The 19157-nt window shown below is 36.5% G+C and overlaps 1 protein-coding gene and 1 long non-coding RNA gene across 3 annotated transcripts in view; one reads left to right on the top strand and one right to left on the bottom strand.

The window, feature by feature from the left end:
• LOC123386037 overlaps positions 1–17447 on the top strand; it is a 117154-nt gene extending 99707 nt beyond the window's left edge. The window contains exon 3 of the long non-coding RNA XR_006599492.1: positions 16095–17447. This is a non-coding gene — a long non-coding RNA (uncharacterized LOC123386037). The remainder of the gene's footprint in view (positions 1–16094) is intronic.
• The window catches only part of SCFD1 (sec1 family domain containing 1), a 117520-nt gene continuing 102864 nt past the window's right edge, over positions 4502–19157 (bottom strand). For both annotated transcript variants that reach the window (XM_023255623.2, XM_023255624.2), the window contains 3 exons: positions 18123–18188; positions 8364–8432; positions 4502–4706 (listed from right to left, as the gene is read on the bottom strand). In XM_023255623.2, the coding sequence (XP_023111391.1) occupies positions 4683–4706; positions 8364–8432; positions 18123–18188 (159 nt within the window). In that variant the 3' untranslated portion in view covers positions 4502–4682. The remainder of the gene's footprint in view (positions 4707–8363; positions 8433–18122; positions 18189–19157) is intronic.

Here is a 19157-nt window from a genome sequence, read left to right as displayed (position 1 = left end):
TGTTTAAAAAGTTGATGGTTCATTAAACTTAATCTGAAAAACTTAGTTCTTCTTAAGTTTTAAATTCAATTTATAAATGTTATTCTACAGATAGATCTAATAGATTTTTCCTCTCAGATCTTTAAGTTGTTCATTTCTAGAAGTCCATTTTGGGCCTTTAAAAATATTTTCTTTATTAAAAAATGTTCTATCTTCTTGAATATATGGAATATAGTTCTAATAAGTGTTTTAATGTCTTTGTCTATTCTATCATCTGTGACATTTCTGGGTCTGTTTCTCTTGAAAGGTTCTCATGATGAGCTTTATTGCCTGTGTCTTATCTGGTACGGTTCAGTTGGATTGCAGACACTAAATTTACTTTGTTGAGTGTTTAGATATTTTTTTATTTCTCCGTTCTTAGGCTTTTTTGTACATGGTTAATTGTAACAGTTTGATCTTTTGGGGTTTTGCTTTTAAGGTTAGGTGGGACCAAAACAGCATTTCGTCTAGGGCTTATATTCCCCAGCTCTGAGGCAAAAAGCCTGTTAAGTACTTTCGCTAATCCTCTATGAATTATGAGGTAATTGGTTGATGGGAACAGACACTATTCCTGGTCCCACTTGGGCAAAGATTGTTCCTCCTCCCTGTGATCCTTGTAGGTGGTTCCTTCCCTGGCCTCAGGTGGTTTCCTCCTCACCTGCACTCACAGGCATTCATCAGACCCTTTGCAGATCTCTAGAGCTCTCCACTCCCTATTATCCTGCCTTGTGACTGCTAGCTGCCTTGACTTACCCATATGCCTAGCTCTGAGCAACTCAAGGAGACTGTGCTGCAACCTGAACAAAAAAAAAAATCTCGCCAGGAAAATGGGGCAGTTGTAGGATGCATCTTGATTGCTTCCCGTCTCTTAGGAATCACTATGCTGTGCTTTCTGATGTTCAATGTCTGAGAATCATTGTTTCTTATATTTGGGTTGGCATTTCTCTGGCTCTTCTAGGATGTTTAAATCATCCATTAGATTTTGTATCTCTTTCAAGGCTTTGCTGCTGGCTGCAACAGTCAAGTTACACTAGTGTAAGACCCAGGGGTTCAAATGATGTCACCTCTAAGCTCTGCACTGTCTTCATTCTCAGGTGTCTTGTGGCCATATCTATAGCCTCATTTGAAGGCCCTCCAGTTTAAGTCTGGCAGACAGTGGCTCTCTTGAGCCTTTCAAATAGTGACCTCAGCAGGAAACTAATAGCTTCTCATTGGCTGGGTTTAACTACTCACCTATCCCTTTATCAATTTTTGTTGTCAGGAATAGTTAGCTCCACCTGAGAAATATGAATGAAATAAGATTGGGGTGACAAAAATCAGGGAAAATGATGCCGATATGCAAATCAGCATTTTAGTCACTTAGCCATAATCCTTCAGGAGATCTTAGAATTCCTGTGGCTGTCTCTGGATTCTTAGGATACCACGTCATCTTGGTACACAGAGCTTGCTTTTTCAGCACAGTTATTCCTACTGAAACTGAGCCATGTTGATGGGGCTGATGCTTGATAATTTAGAACCATCGAGATTTCTCTTGTAAAAGCAGCTATAAATAAAGTCTGGTACATACTCATCAACATTCAGGGACCCCTTTGGATATCAATTTTTGAAATTCCAGGATTGTGTTGAACCCAGAGTAATAGAACAAAGTGAAGTTGAATAGTTCCTAGTTCTGCTTAGTCTGTTTCGATGTGGTCACTACAACAAATGATAAATTCAGGTTACTGCTTTCGTTAGTCCCATGTCACATCAGTACAGTCTCATCAGCCTGTAGAGCCAGGTTGCTCTGTACCTTGCAATTTTAACAAAATTAAAAATTTCTACAAATGTCCACCACCTGACCTGGATATATTTAACTAAATTTAAATCTTCACACCTAGCTTCAAATTCTTTTGACTATTACCTAAAAACTGTAAGTTTTACGGTCATGATTGTGAGCCTACTTGCATGTGAGTTTGTCTTATAATTCATTATAGTACAAAGTTACCTGATGGAGATGAAACGGAAGCTTCCGTTTCAAGGCAGATTTTGTTTTGACTTGAATTTCCTTTCAATCCTTTTTTTATTTTGCCTTTTCCTTTTAGTTTAGAGCCCCATCTATGCCAAGTCAATTGATCTTTCCCATGTTTATGCCCAACTACTCAAATTCTATTGGTCAGGTGGCTATTCCTGCCAGTTCATGTGTGTGAGCTCAGTAGTAAGATGGTTGTTTGGTTGAACACCCTGAGCTGGCTGGCCCAGGTGAGCTGCATTACTATGAAGGCTCTGCCATAAGATGCCCCTACTCTGTATACCTCATTCCACACCGGAGAAAAGAGAGAGGTGAAGTGGCAGAGTCAGGTTGATCAGTTTGGAGTGGCTTGGCAAGACTTCAAGCCTTCTGCTTCCTCAGCTAGGTGATTTCAAGCAGTGCACAGGGAATGGGTTTGGAGCACAGGGAATGGGTGGAGCTTTGGCTCCACCATGTACCAGCTATGACTTTGAGCAGGGTATTTAACTTTCTGAGTGTTGTAACCTACCTGTTAGTGCTGTTGTGAGGATTAACTGCTGTAACTTTTGTAAATCATCAGGCGCAGCATTTCCCTTTCCCATTGACCTCTACCCTTGATCTGTGCTTTACCATGACTGTAATCAATTCTTCTAAGAATCATTTTTGGGGGCAGATAAAATTGGTTTCTGAATCAGCCACGCTGGGGGCTTGAGGGGACAGACCTGCTGAGCTGCCAGCCCAAGACAGCATCAACAGTGACCCTGGCCGTATTGTGGATGGCCTGCTGGGGAACTCACAGCAGGACAGATGGGGCTTGGCTGTGGACAGTTTGAGAAAAGCCAAGGTTTCCCCAGAGATTTTTTTTTAAGGGCCCCAAATCTTTACAGGCCCCATAGAAACGTTTCTCGGAACCTTTGCAATGGTCTTCTTTTAAGTGAATTGAGGCAAACTTGAAAAAAATTGTTCATTCATTGAGGACACTATTTCTAACTTATTTTCGGCTGCAAACACAACATGAAAAGAGACCACCTCCTGTGTCTTTCGTGAAGTTTTAACCTAAAAAATATTTTCTGAACATATGTTAAAGTCTAACTTCTCTGTTACTAAGGAAACTGGGACATTGCTTTATCTTCTCTGGAGTTTATCACCTTGATGAACATTGTTGTCTCAAGCCCCGAACATGAACCACTTTGATCACTTTGGCAGATGATGTGGTGCTACGGACTGAATGTGTTACCTACAGACTCTTTGGTTGAAGTTCTAACTCCCAATATAATAGTATTTAGAGGTGGTGCCTTTGAGGGGTAATTAGGTTTTCATGAGGTCACAGGGGTGGAGCCCCCGTGATATGATTAGTGCTCTTAGAGAGGACAAAGGGACTAGGACTCTCTACTATATGAAGATAAATCAAGATGTCTGTCTGCAAGCCAGAAAGAGGGTCCTCACCAGACAGTGAGCTTTTGGCACTTTCATCTTGGATTTCTTAACCTCCCAAGTTATGTGAAATCTGTTCAAGCCACTGGTCTGTGGTAGTTTGTTACAGCAGCCCAGATTTTAAGTTATAGCCCAGGACCAAGTCAGGTTAGCAGGTCACTACCCAAAGAGACCTCTTTTTCTTGACCTGTGCTTTGTATGATGGCACTGACTCCTGAGGGGTAGGAATAGAGAAAGTCGGTCTCGTGAATCTGGCTGTTTTATCTATTATCTGGATGTTTATCTGTAACATTAGAGATTCCTCTTGATGAGGCTCATTAGGAGCAAAACTCCCTGGCCTTGAGAGGAGTAAGAGGTTTTCCTCTGGAGCAACTGGTTTGCTTTTTTCTTAGAGCTGAGTTTCATGATTGATCAACATTCCTTCTTGGTGCTGCATACCAGGAAGGTTTGAACCAAATTTAACACTTAATTTTCCATATTTTTTAGATCTTCATGGGACAAATGTTTTGTATTTGTCCATTCTAGATGTTAGTTGTTGTCATTATACAATGAAGGGATTTTATGTGATAAGATGTATTTGGGTGTGCTAGAGGAAGAAGAGACTTTAAGTAGATACTGTAAAGTCTAGAGGCAACATGGCAGACCAGAAAACCATGGGGAGGTAATTTTACTATTAAAGTGCATACAAGAAAAAAAAAAAATACCAGTAGGAGATTCATTAACCAGTCAAGTAATATTTGCATTTTTTTTTTTTTTTTGAGAGAGGATGCAAGTGAATGAGGGGCAGAGAGAGAGAAGCGGGTCTTGTGATCACTTGAGGCAGGACACAAACTCATGAACCGTGAAATCACCACCTGAGCTAACGTCAGATGCTTAAGCACCTGAGCCACCCAGGCACTCTTTTTATTTTTTTAATAATATTTGCATAATTCTTAAATTTTCACTGGTTTCAGTCATAACAAATCCATTATAATATTTTAATATTATATTCAAGCAAAACTTTTCCTAAGTACTTTCTCTTTTGTCAAACGTAACAGGAAAGAAAATGTACAATGTTAAAAATTTATTTCTGAAATGCTTTATTCTTTTATTTAGTATACATTATATTAAGTATAGAATTTCCTTAAAAATTAACTCTAAGTTTCAATGTTAGGACACTGATACGAAGAAGAAAACATCTGGCTCTTTTGACTTTTGTCTTTACATTTATCCAAGTAGTTTCTCATATTAAGGTTCTTTTATGTTATTTCTGTCCAAGTTGTGACAGCTAAAACAAAACATAAAAATAGCTTTACTTTAGTCACAAAAGAAATACACCTTAAAAATGTACTCTTTAATCATGGTAACATCTAAGCTCCATTATTTCATTCATTGCATTTGTATCTAGAATAAGTTTTCCTGAAGATTCACCACCAACTGAAATTCATTTAAAACTGAATAGTAATAATAAATGCTGTCACAATAAAAAAAATGGATCAACATTATAGGTACAAATTCAACTAATGGAAAACAAAAACACTGAGAATAAAATCAATATTAACTCAGTATGAAAATGTAAAGAAAACTTTCACGTACAACTTCACTGCTGACAGTTTACTTCTCCACATATTTTAATTGATATTTCTAAAACATCATTAAAAAGAAAAAAGGCATTCAAATTCTGGGAGGCTGCGTAAACTCCTACTGGACTAATTCTCCCAGGGATAGCAATTAAAACTTTAAACAACATGCAAAAACCAACCACCTGAAGAACAACTGCAAGCTGGCAGGTTCGGGAACACAGGTGACACTTGGAAGGAAAGACCCGCACTGGCTGAGTTCTGTGGCTCTTAACCTCAAGAACGACCCAGAGTATGGGGACAACTAGAGCCGCTGAAGGTGAGGAGGAAATCCAGGAAAGGAGAGGTCCAGAGTGTGGGAGCCCTAAATTTTGCACATGAACTTTTCTGATATCTATGGTGAAAAACCTTGAACCAGGCACAAATGAGAGTGACTAACAAGCAAGATGTGAGCTGCTGCCCAAGAGACAGAGTTTGACATGTGAATTTTACCAAGTCAATTGCCGGCTAAAGGCCCAAATCAACACTCTTTAGGGAAATGGAATTCAGTTTCCAAAACAGCAATGTTAAGGATACAATCTAAAACTAATACATGAAAGAACAGAAAAATTGGGTCCATTCTCTAGGGGGAAAGGGGAGAGACTGAGATAGAGAATCCATGTGTTGTAATTAATAGACAAGGGTTTAAAAGAAGCTATAACAACTATCCTCAATGAAACAATAGAAAATATGCTCACAATGAAATGACATAAAATCCAACCAGAAAAACATAAACTATATTAAAAAAAAAAACCCAAATGAAAATTTGAGATGGTGTAAATACAACATTATTTAAATGGTAGAAAAGAGATAAGAAAGCAAAGAGTGAATCTGGAGATAGTACAACTTAAATTATATTTAAGCCCAACATTAGGTGTAGAGACTACTAAAAAAATTAATTAAAAACAAAACAACCCCCCCCACCCCAAATCCTCAGAGAGTTGTGGCAGAATATAAAATGTACATACAGGTGAATGGAGTCCCAAAAAGAGAGGACAAAATTGAACACAGAAATATTTGATGAAAAGCACAGAAAATTCCCTAAATCTGGTGAAGATATAAACATACAGATTCAAGAAGCTCAGTGATCCCCAAGATAAATACACAAGAAGTTATACATAAATACATCATAACTGCTGAAAACCAAAGATGACAAGGAAATCTTGAAAGCAGCCAGAGAAAAATAACCTATTACATATAAAATTGTATTGATCTGAATACTATTGACTTCTTATCAGAAACAATGAAGACTGTGGAATAGTATCTTTAAAATTCTGAAAAACTGTCAATCCAGAATTCTGTATTCAGCAGAAATATTTAAGAATAAAGGTGAAATACATTTTCATATAAAAGAAAATTAAGTGAATTCACTGCTAGCATACCTGAACTACAGTAAATGTTAAAAGAAGTTTTGCAGTCAACAGATGGAAATCAAAATCTACTAAAGGTAGGGATGAAGAACACTGAAAATCGTATCTGTGTAAAGGGAAAGGCTTCTTTATGATACAGATGAGTGAAGTGATACAAATGGTAACACTGTGTACTGTCTTGTGAGGTTAATGATATATATGCAGATGTAAAATATGTGACAATCACAGAATAAAGGCTGAGGGAATGGGTCTATATGCTATATTGAATGCAAGTGGTACAATATTAACTCTAGTTTATGAGAAGTTAAAGATGTATATATTGTGATCTCTAGAGCAAATGCTAAATTAATAATGTAGAGATACAGCTAAAATAAAAAAGCATTCAAGTAATACAAAGGAAAGTAGGAAAGGAGGAAGGCCTAACAGAAGACTAGTAGAATACAAACAGTACAATGGTAAACCTAAACCCAATCATATCAATAATTACATTCGATGTTAACCGACCAACAGACACCAATTAAAAGGCAGAGATGGTCAGAATGGTTTTGAAAAAAAAAAAAAAAAAAAAACAGGTTCCAACTATATCCCATCTGCAAGATAAACACCTTAAATATGAATTCATAGGCAAGCTGAAGCAACCAGATGGAAAAGTTATAACCTGCAAACCTTAAGACTAGAGTGGCTATATTAATGTCAGATAAAGTAGACTTCAAGATAAAGAGTATTACCAGATATGTAGAGGGACACTGCATAATGAAAGGGTGCATTCATCACGAAGACACAGCAATCCTCAATCTGTATGTACCTAATAACAGAGCTTAACAATAAGTTGACCTACAACTAAAAGGAGAGAGTGACAGAACTGAAGGGAGAAACAGTTCCTCAAACATAACTGGAGATTTTAATACTGGTCTTTCAATACCTGACAGAACTAGACCAAAAAAAACCCCGCAAAACCACACATCAATAAAGACACAGAGGATTTAAGTAATGCTGTCAACTCCCATGACCCAAATGAAATTTACAGAACCCTTCTTACCACTTCTGCCTAATGCAGGTTCTTTTTGAAGTGCACACGAAGTGCTCAGTAAGAGAAACCATAAAAGATATTTAAACAAATTTTGAAACAATGAAATCATATGCAGAATGTTTTTTAACCACAGGGAATTAAATTAGAAATCAATAAGATATTTAGGAAACCCCTAAACACTTGAAAACAACATCTCTAAATCACATGAGATTAAAAAAAACCCACCAAGTATATTAAAAATATGCAACCACCCCCCCCCCACATATATATATAAAACATGGTGATGAAAATATATTAACATTTGTGAAATGCAGCTAAAGCAGTGTTTGGCAAGAGTTTTTAATTTTATGGCTTTAAATGCTTATTTTAAAAAAGAAAAACTAAAGAATATCCTAAAGTAATCAAAACAAAAATCAGCATAAACATCTGCTTCATTAAAAAAATTAACTAAATTGAGAATCCTCTAGTTCACCCAAGAAAAAAACAATCCATTTAGTTTTGCCCATTCTAATACATTACATAATCTATGGTGGAAAAATATCAAGACCTGCTTGGGGATTGAATAAGGGCAAGGATTGACTGGGGAACTTTGTGGTATGATGGTTCTGTATCTTGAACAGGAATCTGGGTTATTCAAGTGAACACATCTCACAACCCAGGAATGTACACCTAGGAGGTATATACTTCACTGTGGTAAATTTTAAATTTTCTGAATTTATCCTCTCAAAGATTTGGGACAATTGAAATAATTATTTATCAGAATTTTCTTTATAATAGTCCATGTTAAAACCTTACATTTTTATAGCTCCTATGGTTTTTGGCTTCAGTTGGTTCAAATGAGTATGATGATTCACTTGCTCTTTTGAAAAATATCATCACCAAGTTATGGTATGTTATAAGAAACAAACTACCAATGTACACTTTACCTGTTTTATGAACTGTGTAGCATTAAAAAGTTCACTGCAGCCATATAAAATGTGTTTGCCTTGTTTCCCCTGTAAAAATAAGAGAACTCAGATACAAGTAACAAGTTATACTTTCAATATTACCAAGAAGAATGATTAAGCCTAATTAAGACTTTTTGTTACCCCTCAAAGTCTTTTTGGGGGGCGAGGGAAGAGGTTGTTGAATTTTAGTATACACATATCTATAAAATCTTAGGTCAACATTCTTCCAACATAAGATCTGTACTACCTGAAGAAAACATCGCTAGTTTTGTTATGCTGACAGTAGGATATGGTACAACTATGGCATGAATGGTCACTGCAGTCTCATTTGTGCAATATAGGATTTACAATAATTTCATTCATAATTTTGGCAGAATACTGTAACCCAATTACAGCAGTCAAAACTTCTACTGAAGAATTCTGTAAGTCCTTGATGCTGTAATTATTATATGTATTGTGTACTTGAAAGAAAATTCATTTCTGTAATTTGAAAAGTTTATTCCATAACAAAGCAAATATAATTCATCAAGAAACATAATTATGTTTTTGTAATACAAGAGAAAGACAGTTCTCTGTGATGTATCAGCTGAATAAACACAGTTGGTTGGCTGAATAAAATGTTCTAGGTGGCCATCTCTGAGAACAACAACAAAAACAGTCATACCTCACTGTTACATATAACAATTACACAGCATTGGTCATATAACTGGGTCATATAATGTCAGGATCTACTCAAGACATTAATAAAAGTAGAGGTCATAGCATAGTAGGATAAAGAAAGCAAAGGGAAACATTAGAAGAGTCCAAATATTCTAGGCACAGGCCCTAGGATCCCATCTCAGTAGCACGGAACACATTTTATTTTCATTTGTGAATCTCAAGTTACAGTGCAGATACTCTGGTTGCAGGGAAGCTTGGTCTTGTCCAAGGAGGGGTCTTCATACCCCTCTGATCATGTATCCATGACCAGGCTCAAAGAACGGAAGCAAAACATTGGTGATTTGCACCTCATTTCTTTCATATTTATGTTTTCTATTAAGCAGTGCTGACAAGCTAGTGTTAGTTGCCCCCAGTCTATCTTGGACCCTAGCATTGGACTACATTAATCACTAGTTATGACATTTCATTCGTGGTTGGCGAAATGTTAGCACCACGGCTTCCAAGGTTCACAGAGAAATAAACTAGCAAAGGAGATTAATCATGTACTTAGTCCACACTCCCTGCACCATCCCATCCGCACCCTTCATCGAGCTTTAATAATCACTCATCATAATTTTTCTTTTTGTATCTTCTACAGCATTTACAGATTAACATTAACACCAAAACACTAATTTTCTGTATCATCCAATGAGGAATAGGGTTAAACACTGCAGCCAATATTTCAGTGCAAACTTATTCTTAATTATGCATAAACCTGATACCTCCTCCTTCCATTAAAAACTGAACTTTATGAAATGTACCAGTACCTGGATCCAATGTAACAATTATTAACTAAATCTATTTCATTCTCTAGCCAATCACCTTCCATCAAAAGAACTTATGGTGGCTTAAAGTTAAATTACCTATACATTTGGTTACTTATTACCAAATTTTTAGGGTCAACACAGTTTTATTAGCAAATCGCCTTTGAATATTAGTGCATATTATTTCTGTAACTGTAAAGAGAAGCAAAAGGTTTCTCAACTGGAATACATATTCAAAGTCTTTTGTGTGCTTTATATATTTGTTCCAGAAAACCTATGCAAATGACTGAGTTCTCAGATACCTTCGAGTTTGAACTTTGATTTCTTTTCGAGATGTACCTTTTAACTTCAAAATATCTGATAACAGGTTATTGCACAATTGGATATTATAAATTTCTTTTTAAGCTTATTATTTATTTTGAGATAGAGCATGAGCAGGGCAGGAGCAGAGACAGAATGAGAGAGGATCCTAAGCAGGCTCCACACAGACAGTGCAGAGCCTGATGGGGGCTTGAACTCAAGAACCTGTGAGATCGTGACCAGAGCCAAAATGCAGAATCAGATGCTTAACTGAGCCACCCAGGCACTCCAGATATTATAAATTTCTAAACTATACTTATGCTTTAATAAATGTTTCCACACATAAATGTCTGCTCTCAAAAGTGAAGAAATTAAGAAGATAGTTATTTCTATGACAAAGGACTGGCTACTGGTTTCATTTTGCAGTTGGCTCTACTAGTACGTTCAAAAGGCCAAGGTCTATGGAGTTTTTTCCTAGTACATCTTCTCTTGAGAGATGTAAACGCCTTTGTCAAACACGTTCATTCTTGGGAGAGTGTCATTTATCTATTGCATCTTTTAGATACACACTGTTGTGGTATAGCCAGTATGTTCTATAATTCAATCACAAACGATTTTCATTTTTTTTTAAGTTTATTTATTTAATGTGAGACAGGTAGAGAGAGAATCCTCAGCAGGCTCTGTGCTGTCACTGACAATCTCATGAAACGTGAGATCATGACCTGAGCTGAAGAGTTGGGACACTTAACTGACTGAGCCACCGAGGTGCCTCAATTTTCTTGTATTTTTGAAAGTGTAGTCTTTGCTTAAGAGTACATTTCATTTTTTTTCTTAACCTTTTCATCCTCTTCATCCATTTCTCCCACTTACTTCTTGGCAACCACCAGTCTGTTCTTTATATCTGAGAGGGTTTTTTTTTTTTTTTTTAAAGGAGTCCATATAAAAGAGAAAGCATACAGGATTTGTCTTTCTCTTATTTCACTTAGAATAATGCCTTCACAGTCCATCCATGTTTGTCACAGATACCAAGACTTCATTCTTTTCTATGGCTGAATACTTCAGTGTGCATGCATGCCTGCGTGCATAATTTCTTTACCATTCATCTGTCAGTGGATACTTAGGTTGCTTCTATATCTTGGCTATTGTAAACAATGCTGCAATGACTGAGGGTGCAGCTATCTTTTCCAGTTAGTGTTTTTTTTTTTCTTCACAAAAATACTTAGAAGTGGAATTGCTGGATTATATGGTAATTCTATTTTACTTCTTTGAGGAATCTGCATACTCTTTTCCACAGTAGCTGCACCAATTTACATTACCACCAACAGTGCATGAGTATTCCCTTTTCTCCACATCATTGCCAACACTTGTTATTTCTTGTTCTTTTTGATAATGGCCATTCTAGCAGGTGTGAGGTGAGTCTTACTGTGGTTTTGATTTGCATTTCCCTGATGATTAATGATGATGAGCATCTTTTCACGTGTCTGTTGGCCATCTGTGTCTCTTTGGGGAAAATGTCTATTTAGGTCCTCTGCCTATTTTTAAATTGGATTATTAATTTTTTTGGTGTTGAATTGTGTAAGTTCTTTGTATATTTTGGATATTAACCCCCTGCCAGATACATTATTTACAAATATATTTCCCACTCAGTATATTGCCTTTTCATTTTGTTGATGGTACCTGTTGCTGTGCAGAAGCTTTTACTATGATGTAGTCTCATTTATTTTTGTTTTTGTTGCTTTGACTTTTGGTGTGAGATTAAAAAATAAAATCGCTGCCCATACCTATGTCAGTCAAGGAGTTTATGGCTTGTTTTCTTCTAGGAGTTTTAAGATTTGGGGTCTTAGGTTGAATTCTTTAATCCATTTTGCGTTAACTTTTGTGTCTAGTGTAAAATAGTGGTTGAATTTTATTCTTTTGCATATGGCTGTCTAGTTTGCCCAGCACCATTTAATGAAGACACTGTCCTTTCCCCATTGTATATTCTTGACATCTTTGTTTTAAGTTAATGAACCATATACCGCATGGGTTTATTTCTGGTCTGTCAATTCTCTTCCACTGTTTTTTAATTACCGTAGCTTTGTACTATAGTTTGAAATTAGGCAGTGTAATTCCTCCAGCTTTGTTCTTTCTCAAGATTGTTTTGGCTATTAAGGGTCTTTTGTGGCTCTATACAAGTTCATGATTGTTTGTTCTGTTTCTGTGAAAATGCCCTTGGAATTTTGACAGGGATTGTAATGAACCTGTAGATTGCTATGAGGAATATGGGTATTTCAACAATATTGACTCTTTTAATCCATGAAACACAGAATACCTATTTGTGTCTTCAATTTCTTTCACCAATGGCTTGTAGTTTTCACTACACAGGTCTTTCAGCTTCTTCATTAAACTTACTCCCAGGTATTTTATTTTTTTAATGTGATTGTAAATGATTTTTTTTTTTTAACTTCTCTGTTAGTTTATTAGTGTATAGAAATGCAACAGATTTTTGGGTATTATTTTTGTAACCTGAAACTTGACTGAATTTATTAGTTCTGACAGTTTTTGATAATCTTTAGAGTTTTCTCTATAGGTCATCTGCAAATAGTTTTCTAATTTGGATGCCTTTTCTTATTCTTGCCTAATTGTTATGGCTAGAACTTCTAATACTATTTTGAATAAAACTGGCATGATCAGGCATCCTCATTAATATTACTGAGTGTTTTAAAATTAATTTTATCAAATACATCACTGTTATACCAAATAGCAGTTACATTATGAGCTAGATTAACATCATTGCTAACTTGATCAGTTTGAATTACTGTAGTATTTTCTTTGCCTTCCCAACAAAACTGGCCCAATGTGAACCGGTATGACTCAAAGGCCAATTCAGATAATTCTCCACTCTTGTAGCCATAGCCATAAGTTTTGTTTCATACTACATAGTTGTACTGATATGGGTTTCTAATGTCAAAGACCTAGACCTAGCCCAGTTCTTCCTGAATTCACAACAAAGGAAACATTAACACTAAATAAGATTTAAAAAAAAAGAACTTTGAGAATAATTACACTGGGTGGCTTAGTAGCTACTAAAATGTAATGGCTTTAAAGGGAAGCTATGAAAAACTCATAGTTAACATTATCCTTAACGGTGAAAGACTAGATGCTTTGACCCTAAGATCAGGAAGAAGATAAGGAGGTCTACTACTTATCTATTCAATTCAACATTGTATTGGAGATTCTAGACAGAGTGGTTAGGCAAGAAAAAGGAAAAACCATTCCAGATAGGCTAAGGAAGAAGTTCAACTAAGTCTATTCATAGATAACATGATCTCCTACACAGAAAGTTCTAAAAATACTAAAAAAAAACCCCTAACAGTTAAGAAATGAGTTTACTGGGGTTGTAGGACACAAGATCAATTCACAAAAACTCATTTTTATTGGATTGCAATGAGTAATCCAAAAATGAAATTAAGAAAAAAACTTCAGGAGCGCCTGGATGGCTCAGTTGATTAAGCATCTGACTCTTCATTTAGGCGCAGGTCATGATCTCAAGGTTCATTGGGTTTGGGGCCCATGTTGGGCTCTGTGCTGACAGTAAGAAGCCTGCTTGGGATTCTCTCTCTCCCCATCCCCTACTCACATGTGTGCTCACTCGCTCGCTCCCAAAATAAATAAACTTAAAAAAAAAATTCTATTCATAATAGCATAAAAATACATAGAAATAAATTTAATGAAAACTGCAAAGCTTATGTTCTGAAACCAACAAAAACAAACAAAAAATTATAAAAATAAAGAAGATCCACACAAAGAGAACAAAATCCCATGTCATGGATCAGAAGACTTAATTAACACTGTTAAGATGAAAAGACTTTGCAAACTGATGTACAGATTCAATGCAATTCCTGTCAGAATCCTGACACTGACAAGTTGATTCTAAAATTCCTACAAAGTGTAAGGCATCCAGGAAATCAAAAACAATCTTGAAAAAGAAGGATAAAGTAGAAAGACTCACATGTCTGGAGTATGAAACTTACTACAGTGCAATGATAATCTACAGAGCATAGTACCGGCTCAAGGATAGATCTATGGATCAATGAAACAGAACTGAAAGTCCAGAAATAAACCCATACATGTATGGTCAGCTTATTTTCAACAAGGCTGCCAAGTCTATTCAATAGTGAAAAACAAAAAAGTCTTTTCAATAAATGGTGCTGGGACAACCTGGACTGCCACATACAAAAGAACAAAGCTGGGCCTCACTTCATAATATATGCAAAATTAACTCAGAATTGATCACAGACCATTATATAAAGTACTCTTAACACTCAGTAATAAGGGGCACTGGGGTGGCTCAGATGGTTAAATGTCTGACTCTTGATTTCAGCTCAGGTCATGATCCCAGGGTCATGGGATCAAGCCCCATTTAGGGCTCCGCAATGAGCATGAAGCCTGCCTGACATTCTCTTCGGTCTCTCTCCCTCTTCGCTGCTTGTACTCTCTCTCTCCCTAAAAAGAAAAACAAAACCCAAACCCCTCAATAATACAAAGGCAAAATAACTCAAATTTTAAAAATGAGAGCAAAGGATTTGAATGTATCTTTCTCCAAAGATACACAAATGGCCAATGAGCACATGAAAATAAACTTGATGTCTTAAGTCATCAGAGAAATGCAAATCAAAACCACAATGAGTTACTATCCCACTCCACTAGCATAGTCAGAATCAAAAAGTCAGATAACAAGTGCTGGTGATAATGTGGAGATATCAGAACCTTCATATACCAATGGTGCGAATGCAGAACGGTCCAATCAGTTTGGTAAATAGTCTAGCAATTCCTTTCATAGTTAATCATTAAAGTTATGATGACCCATGATATTCCACTCCTAGGTATATACCTAAGATATGAAATGAAAACATACTATTTACATAGAGGAACACTGGACTATGACCTATGGTTCCAGGTGGACAGTAGCAGGTTTCATCCAGAATAGACACTGATTTTGGATCTATACATCCTCAGCAGAAACTGTTTCAATTTAGAGTCCCTTTTTATATATCATTTGATAAAGAAACCCATGTTGCTGCAGGTGCAGTTCAACAAGTTTGCTAAGAAGCCTCATATACAATAGACTGACTTATGTACTTTACCAAACACAAAGTAGATGAACTGAAAATTGGAACATTTGGAAAAACTTATTTTCTACATTGGGCACATCTCTTTCTGTGGCTTGTATGATGGAATGTGTGTTAAAATATGACCGGCATGTAATTAAAGGGGGAAATCAACAGTGGATAGATTGTTGAGATACTGCAGGGGAAGTAAGGGAGAGATGAAGAGAGGTAATAACACAGGAACTGACAAAAATTTATTCTGCATTTCTAAAAAATTTTTTTTCTCTACCTGATCCTGTAGTTCAGGGACATGGATCAATTGCAAACATGACACCAAAACAATACCTCTAATTTGAGGAGTGATGGAAAAGGCTGTTTCTATTTCTACCTGTCTAAACTGGGATTAATGGGAGGACCAGAGAGTCCTGTAAGCGTGCACTTATCCACCCCTACTTCACTGGGAATGGACAAAGGGGAGAGCACTGGCCAGTCTCATACTGCTGCCAGCTCTAGTGATCAGTCATCTTTGCTGATGACAGTCTTCTAAATCAGGGGCCAAATTCTGGGTAAAAATGACTCTGAAAAAGGAGCCAATAAATGAATACAAAAGAAGAAAGCTAACATTATCTCTGTACCTTGTAAGAGGCCAAGAGCAAGAGAATAACACTCTGAGCTATATTTACACATGCCCACAAGGCCTGCAGAAATTGCCTCCTTCATTTGAAGCTGAAGGTCCAAGATGGTTTTCAGGAGTTTAAAGAATGATTTAATCTGCAGGTACTCATGTCGTGATGACGCCAATAACATCTAGGGGATAAATCCTCTGAATAATTCTAATCCTCCTTTTTCTTTTACAGGTTCTGTATATTCTAGAAGATCCCTCTGGGGAGGCAAAATTAGGATACTATTTCCACTAAAATGCATACAAAATAATTCGTTCAACAGCAGAGCCAAAGACCAGTGTGTGACTATTAACCTAAGTGATGATCTATTAAGAAAAGTGCTTGGATACAGGAACTTAAAATGTCTTCTGCATGCCTGACTAGTCATAGTAGCCTGTGTCCTACTGCCTCCACACCATGTTTTTGTGGGTGCGGAATAATAATCAAGGAAAAATACTTAGGAAACTGAGACCAAGTAAAAGATAAAGGACTTACATACCTATCACTGACAGTCTGATGTTCTTCTGATGAAAGCAACTGATCAAAAAACTACACTTAGTTGATAACTGTTACACAGCATCAACTTATTAATACATTTCACAAAATTAAAATTTCTATAGTAGAAAGAGGTAAGTTGTGAAGCTTATACATGAATAAAAACAAGTCTGCAGTATTTGGCAGACTGTAATGTTTCTTTAAAGTTATACCTGCATTTCTGCCACTCTACTCCACTAATGATTAATATTTTGATGTTTATCCTTCTTGTTTTTCTGTTCTATAAATGTTAAAAAAAAGATGCAGAAAGAAGAATGCTGACAAGTCTAATTAAGAAAGCTTAACCAGGACTGGGGTGTGTGGAATGTATAAGTATGGATTAATTTCAGCTGGTCTGTTGCAGCCCTTTGTTTATCCCTGGGAACACCTGGAACACTCATATAGCTAACCCTTTGCCAAACCTAAATGAAATAGATCAACTAGTGATTAATATAGTCCCCTGCAAGGGTCACAGATTAGGGGACAACTTGAACTAGCTTGTCAGCACTGTTTATAGAAATAGTACAGATTAATGGTTTGCACCTGGTTCCTGTTATGTTTCCTTGGTTTACTGCTTTTGAGCCTGCTCATGCAGCCTGGTTTTGACTATATGACCAGAGGAGGGTATCAAAGACCTCTCCTTGTACAAGATGGATGTTCCCCTGAGACCACAGCATCTTACATAGATCTTGGTGGTTCACACTCTGAAGTATGTACTCTGCAACTGAAATAGGATCCCAGGAATTGTGCCTGATAGTTTTAAAGATCTGTGACTTTTTTTTCCTCTTGTACCAAAATCTCCACCTTTTTAAAGTCTTACCATAACATAGAACATAAGGAATGATCATTACTTAATGTTAAGCAAATAAATGAAGATTACAAAATGTCATTCCAACAACTGATAATTCTATTGCCCCTACATTTTATTTATTTTTTTTTTTTAATTTTTTTTTTAACGTTTATTTATTTTTGAGACAGAGAGAGACAGAGCATGAACGGGGGAGGGGCAGAGAGAGAGGGAGACACAGAATCGGAAACAGGCTCCAGGCTCCGAGCCATCAGCCCAGAGCCCGACGCGGGGCTTGAACTCACGGACTGCGAGATCGTGACCTGAGCTGAAGTCAGACGCTTAACCGACTGAGCCACCCAGGTGCCCCTGCCCCTACATTTTAAATGGCATTTTTGCTCTTCATATCCTTTTGCTTAGTTGTCTGTTAGTCCCTGATGCTCCTGTCGGCTTTGACTAGCACTCTACTGCTAATTTGCTACCTCCTGTTTGCTGAAAAAGCAGACATTCCAAGTGTGTTGCTGATTTAAGTCAACAGGATGGGGGCAAAGTGCTTACTATTTGGGGAAGTGGGTTTGCTAAATCATTTCACTAAGGTAGACTTTTTGGAAGAGGAGCTTACTTAAAGTCTCTAAACATGTAAAGTCAAATTAGGATAGAGAGCTGCCAAGTACATCAGTAAGATACATTATTTTCCAGATCAAGTACAATTTTAGGCCAGAAACATGATAGGAATAGGAAAACAATGAGCATATGGGCATTTTTCCATATATATAAGGACTTTTAAACTACCTCTAGAAAAAGGGTTGAGAATCAAAAGAGCCACCAGACAATGCTAGTATTTTAAAGACACGGAACTGTGAAATACCAAATGCTTAAGGAATTAAAAGGCCAACACGTACCTTTATATAGTCAACGAGATTTTGATATTCAATGTAGTTGCCTCCTCCCACCACAAAAACAATTGCCTAAAATGCAAACAGAAAAAAGAGACAGGTAAGTTGAAAAAATCAGTATTTTAACTTTCAAGCAACATGGCTTTTAGTTTGGAGCATATTCCACAACTTAGGTAAAAAAATACAAGCTAGCAAAAGGTCACATCCTAAGCACCTGATGCTACTTCAATTAAAAAAAAATGTGTTTCCAAAAAGTATAGAAAAAAACTGACCTCATTCTTCATACAATTAAGTAATAGCAAATAAATCTAAAGGGCTTTCTCTAGAAGGCTTTTTAGAATTTGAGGTTATTTACTGTAGGTAGGAAAAACAAAATTAGCATTTACATAATCTCCAATATATGTTCTTCACTGTATTTTTATTGAGAAGCTTATTGTGTTTCAAATGAAAGCACAGTCACAGTATCTTCACAAATTTGGAATCCAATTTTAGAAGGAAGTTCTATGCATATAAAACTTTACCACAGTCTTAGACTCCTTTTTCTGTGAATTGTTAATTTTGTATCAGCTTTTTTACTTTTTATTTAAATTCCAGTTAACATACAGTGTAATATTAAGTTCAGGTGTACAATACAGAGATTCAGCACTTCCAAACATCACCCAGTGGTCATCACAGCAAGTGCTCTCCTTAATCCCCATCACCTATTTCACCGATCTCCCCACCTTCCTCCCCTCTGGTAATCATCTGTTTGTTCTTTATAGTTAGTCTGTTGCTTGGTTTGCCTCTCTCTGCCTCTTTTCCCTGTGTTCATCTGTTTTGTTTGTTAAATTCCACATATGAGTGAAATCAGATCATATTTGTCTTTTTCAGACTGACTTATTTCACCTCGCATAATAATCTCTAGCTCCATCCATGTCATTGCAAATGGCAAGATTTCATTCTTTTTAATGGCTAATATTTCAGTGTGTGTGTGTGTGTGTGTACACATGTATCTTTATCTCATCTTTTTTATCCATTCATCAGTCAGTGGACACTTACATG

The sequence above is a fragment of the Felis catus genome, chromosome B3, assembly GCF_018350175.1.
Source record: "Felis catus isolate Fca126 chromosome B3, F.catus_Fca126_mat1.0, whole genome shotgun sequence".
Classification (NCBI taxonomy): domain Eukaryota; kingdom Metazoa; phylum Chordata; class Mammalia; order Carnivora; family Felidae; genus Felis; species Felis catus.
This window is presented reverse-complemented; position numbering and strand designations above follow the sequence as displayed.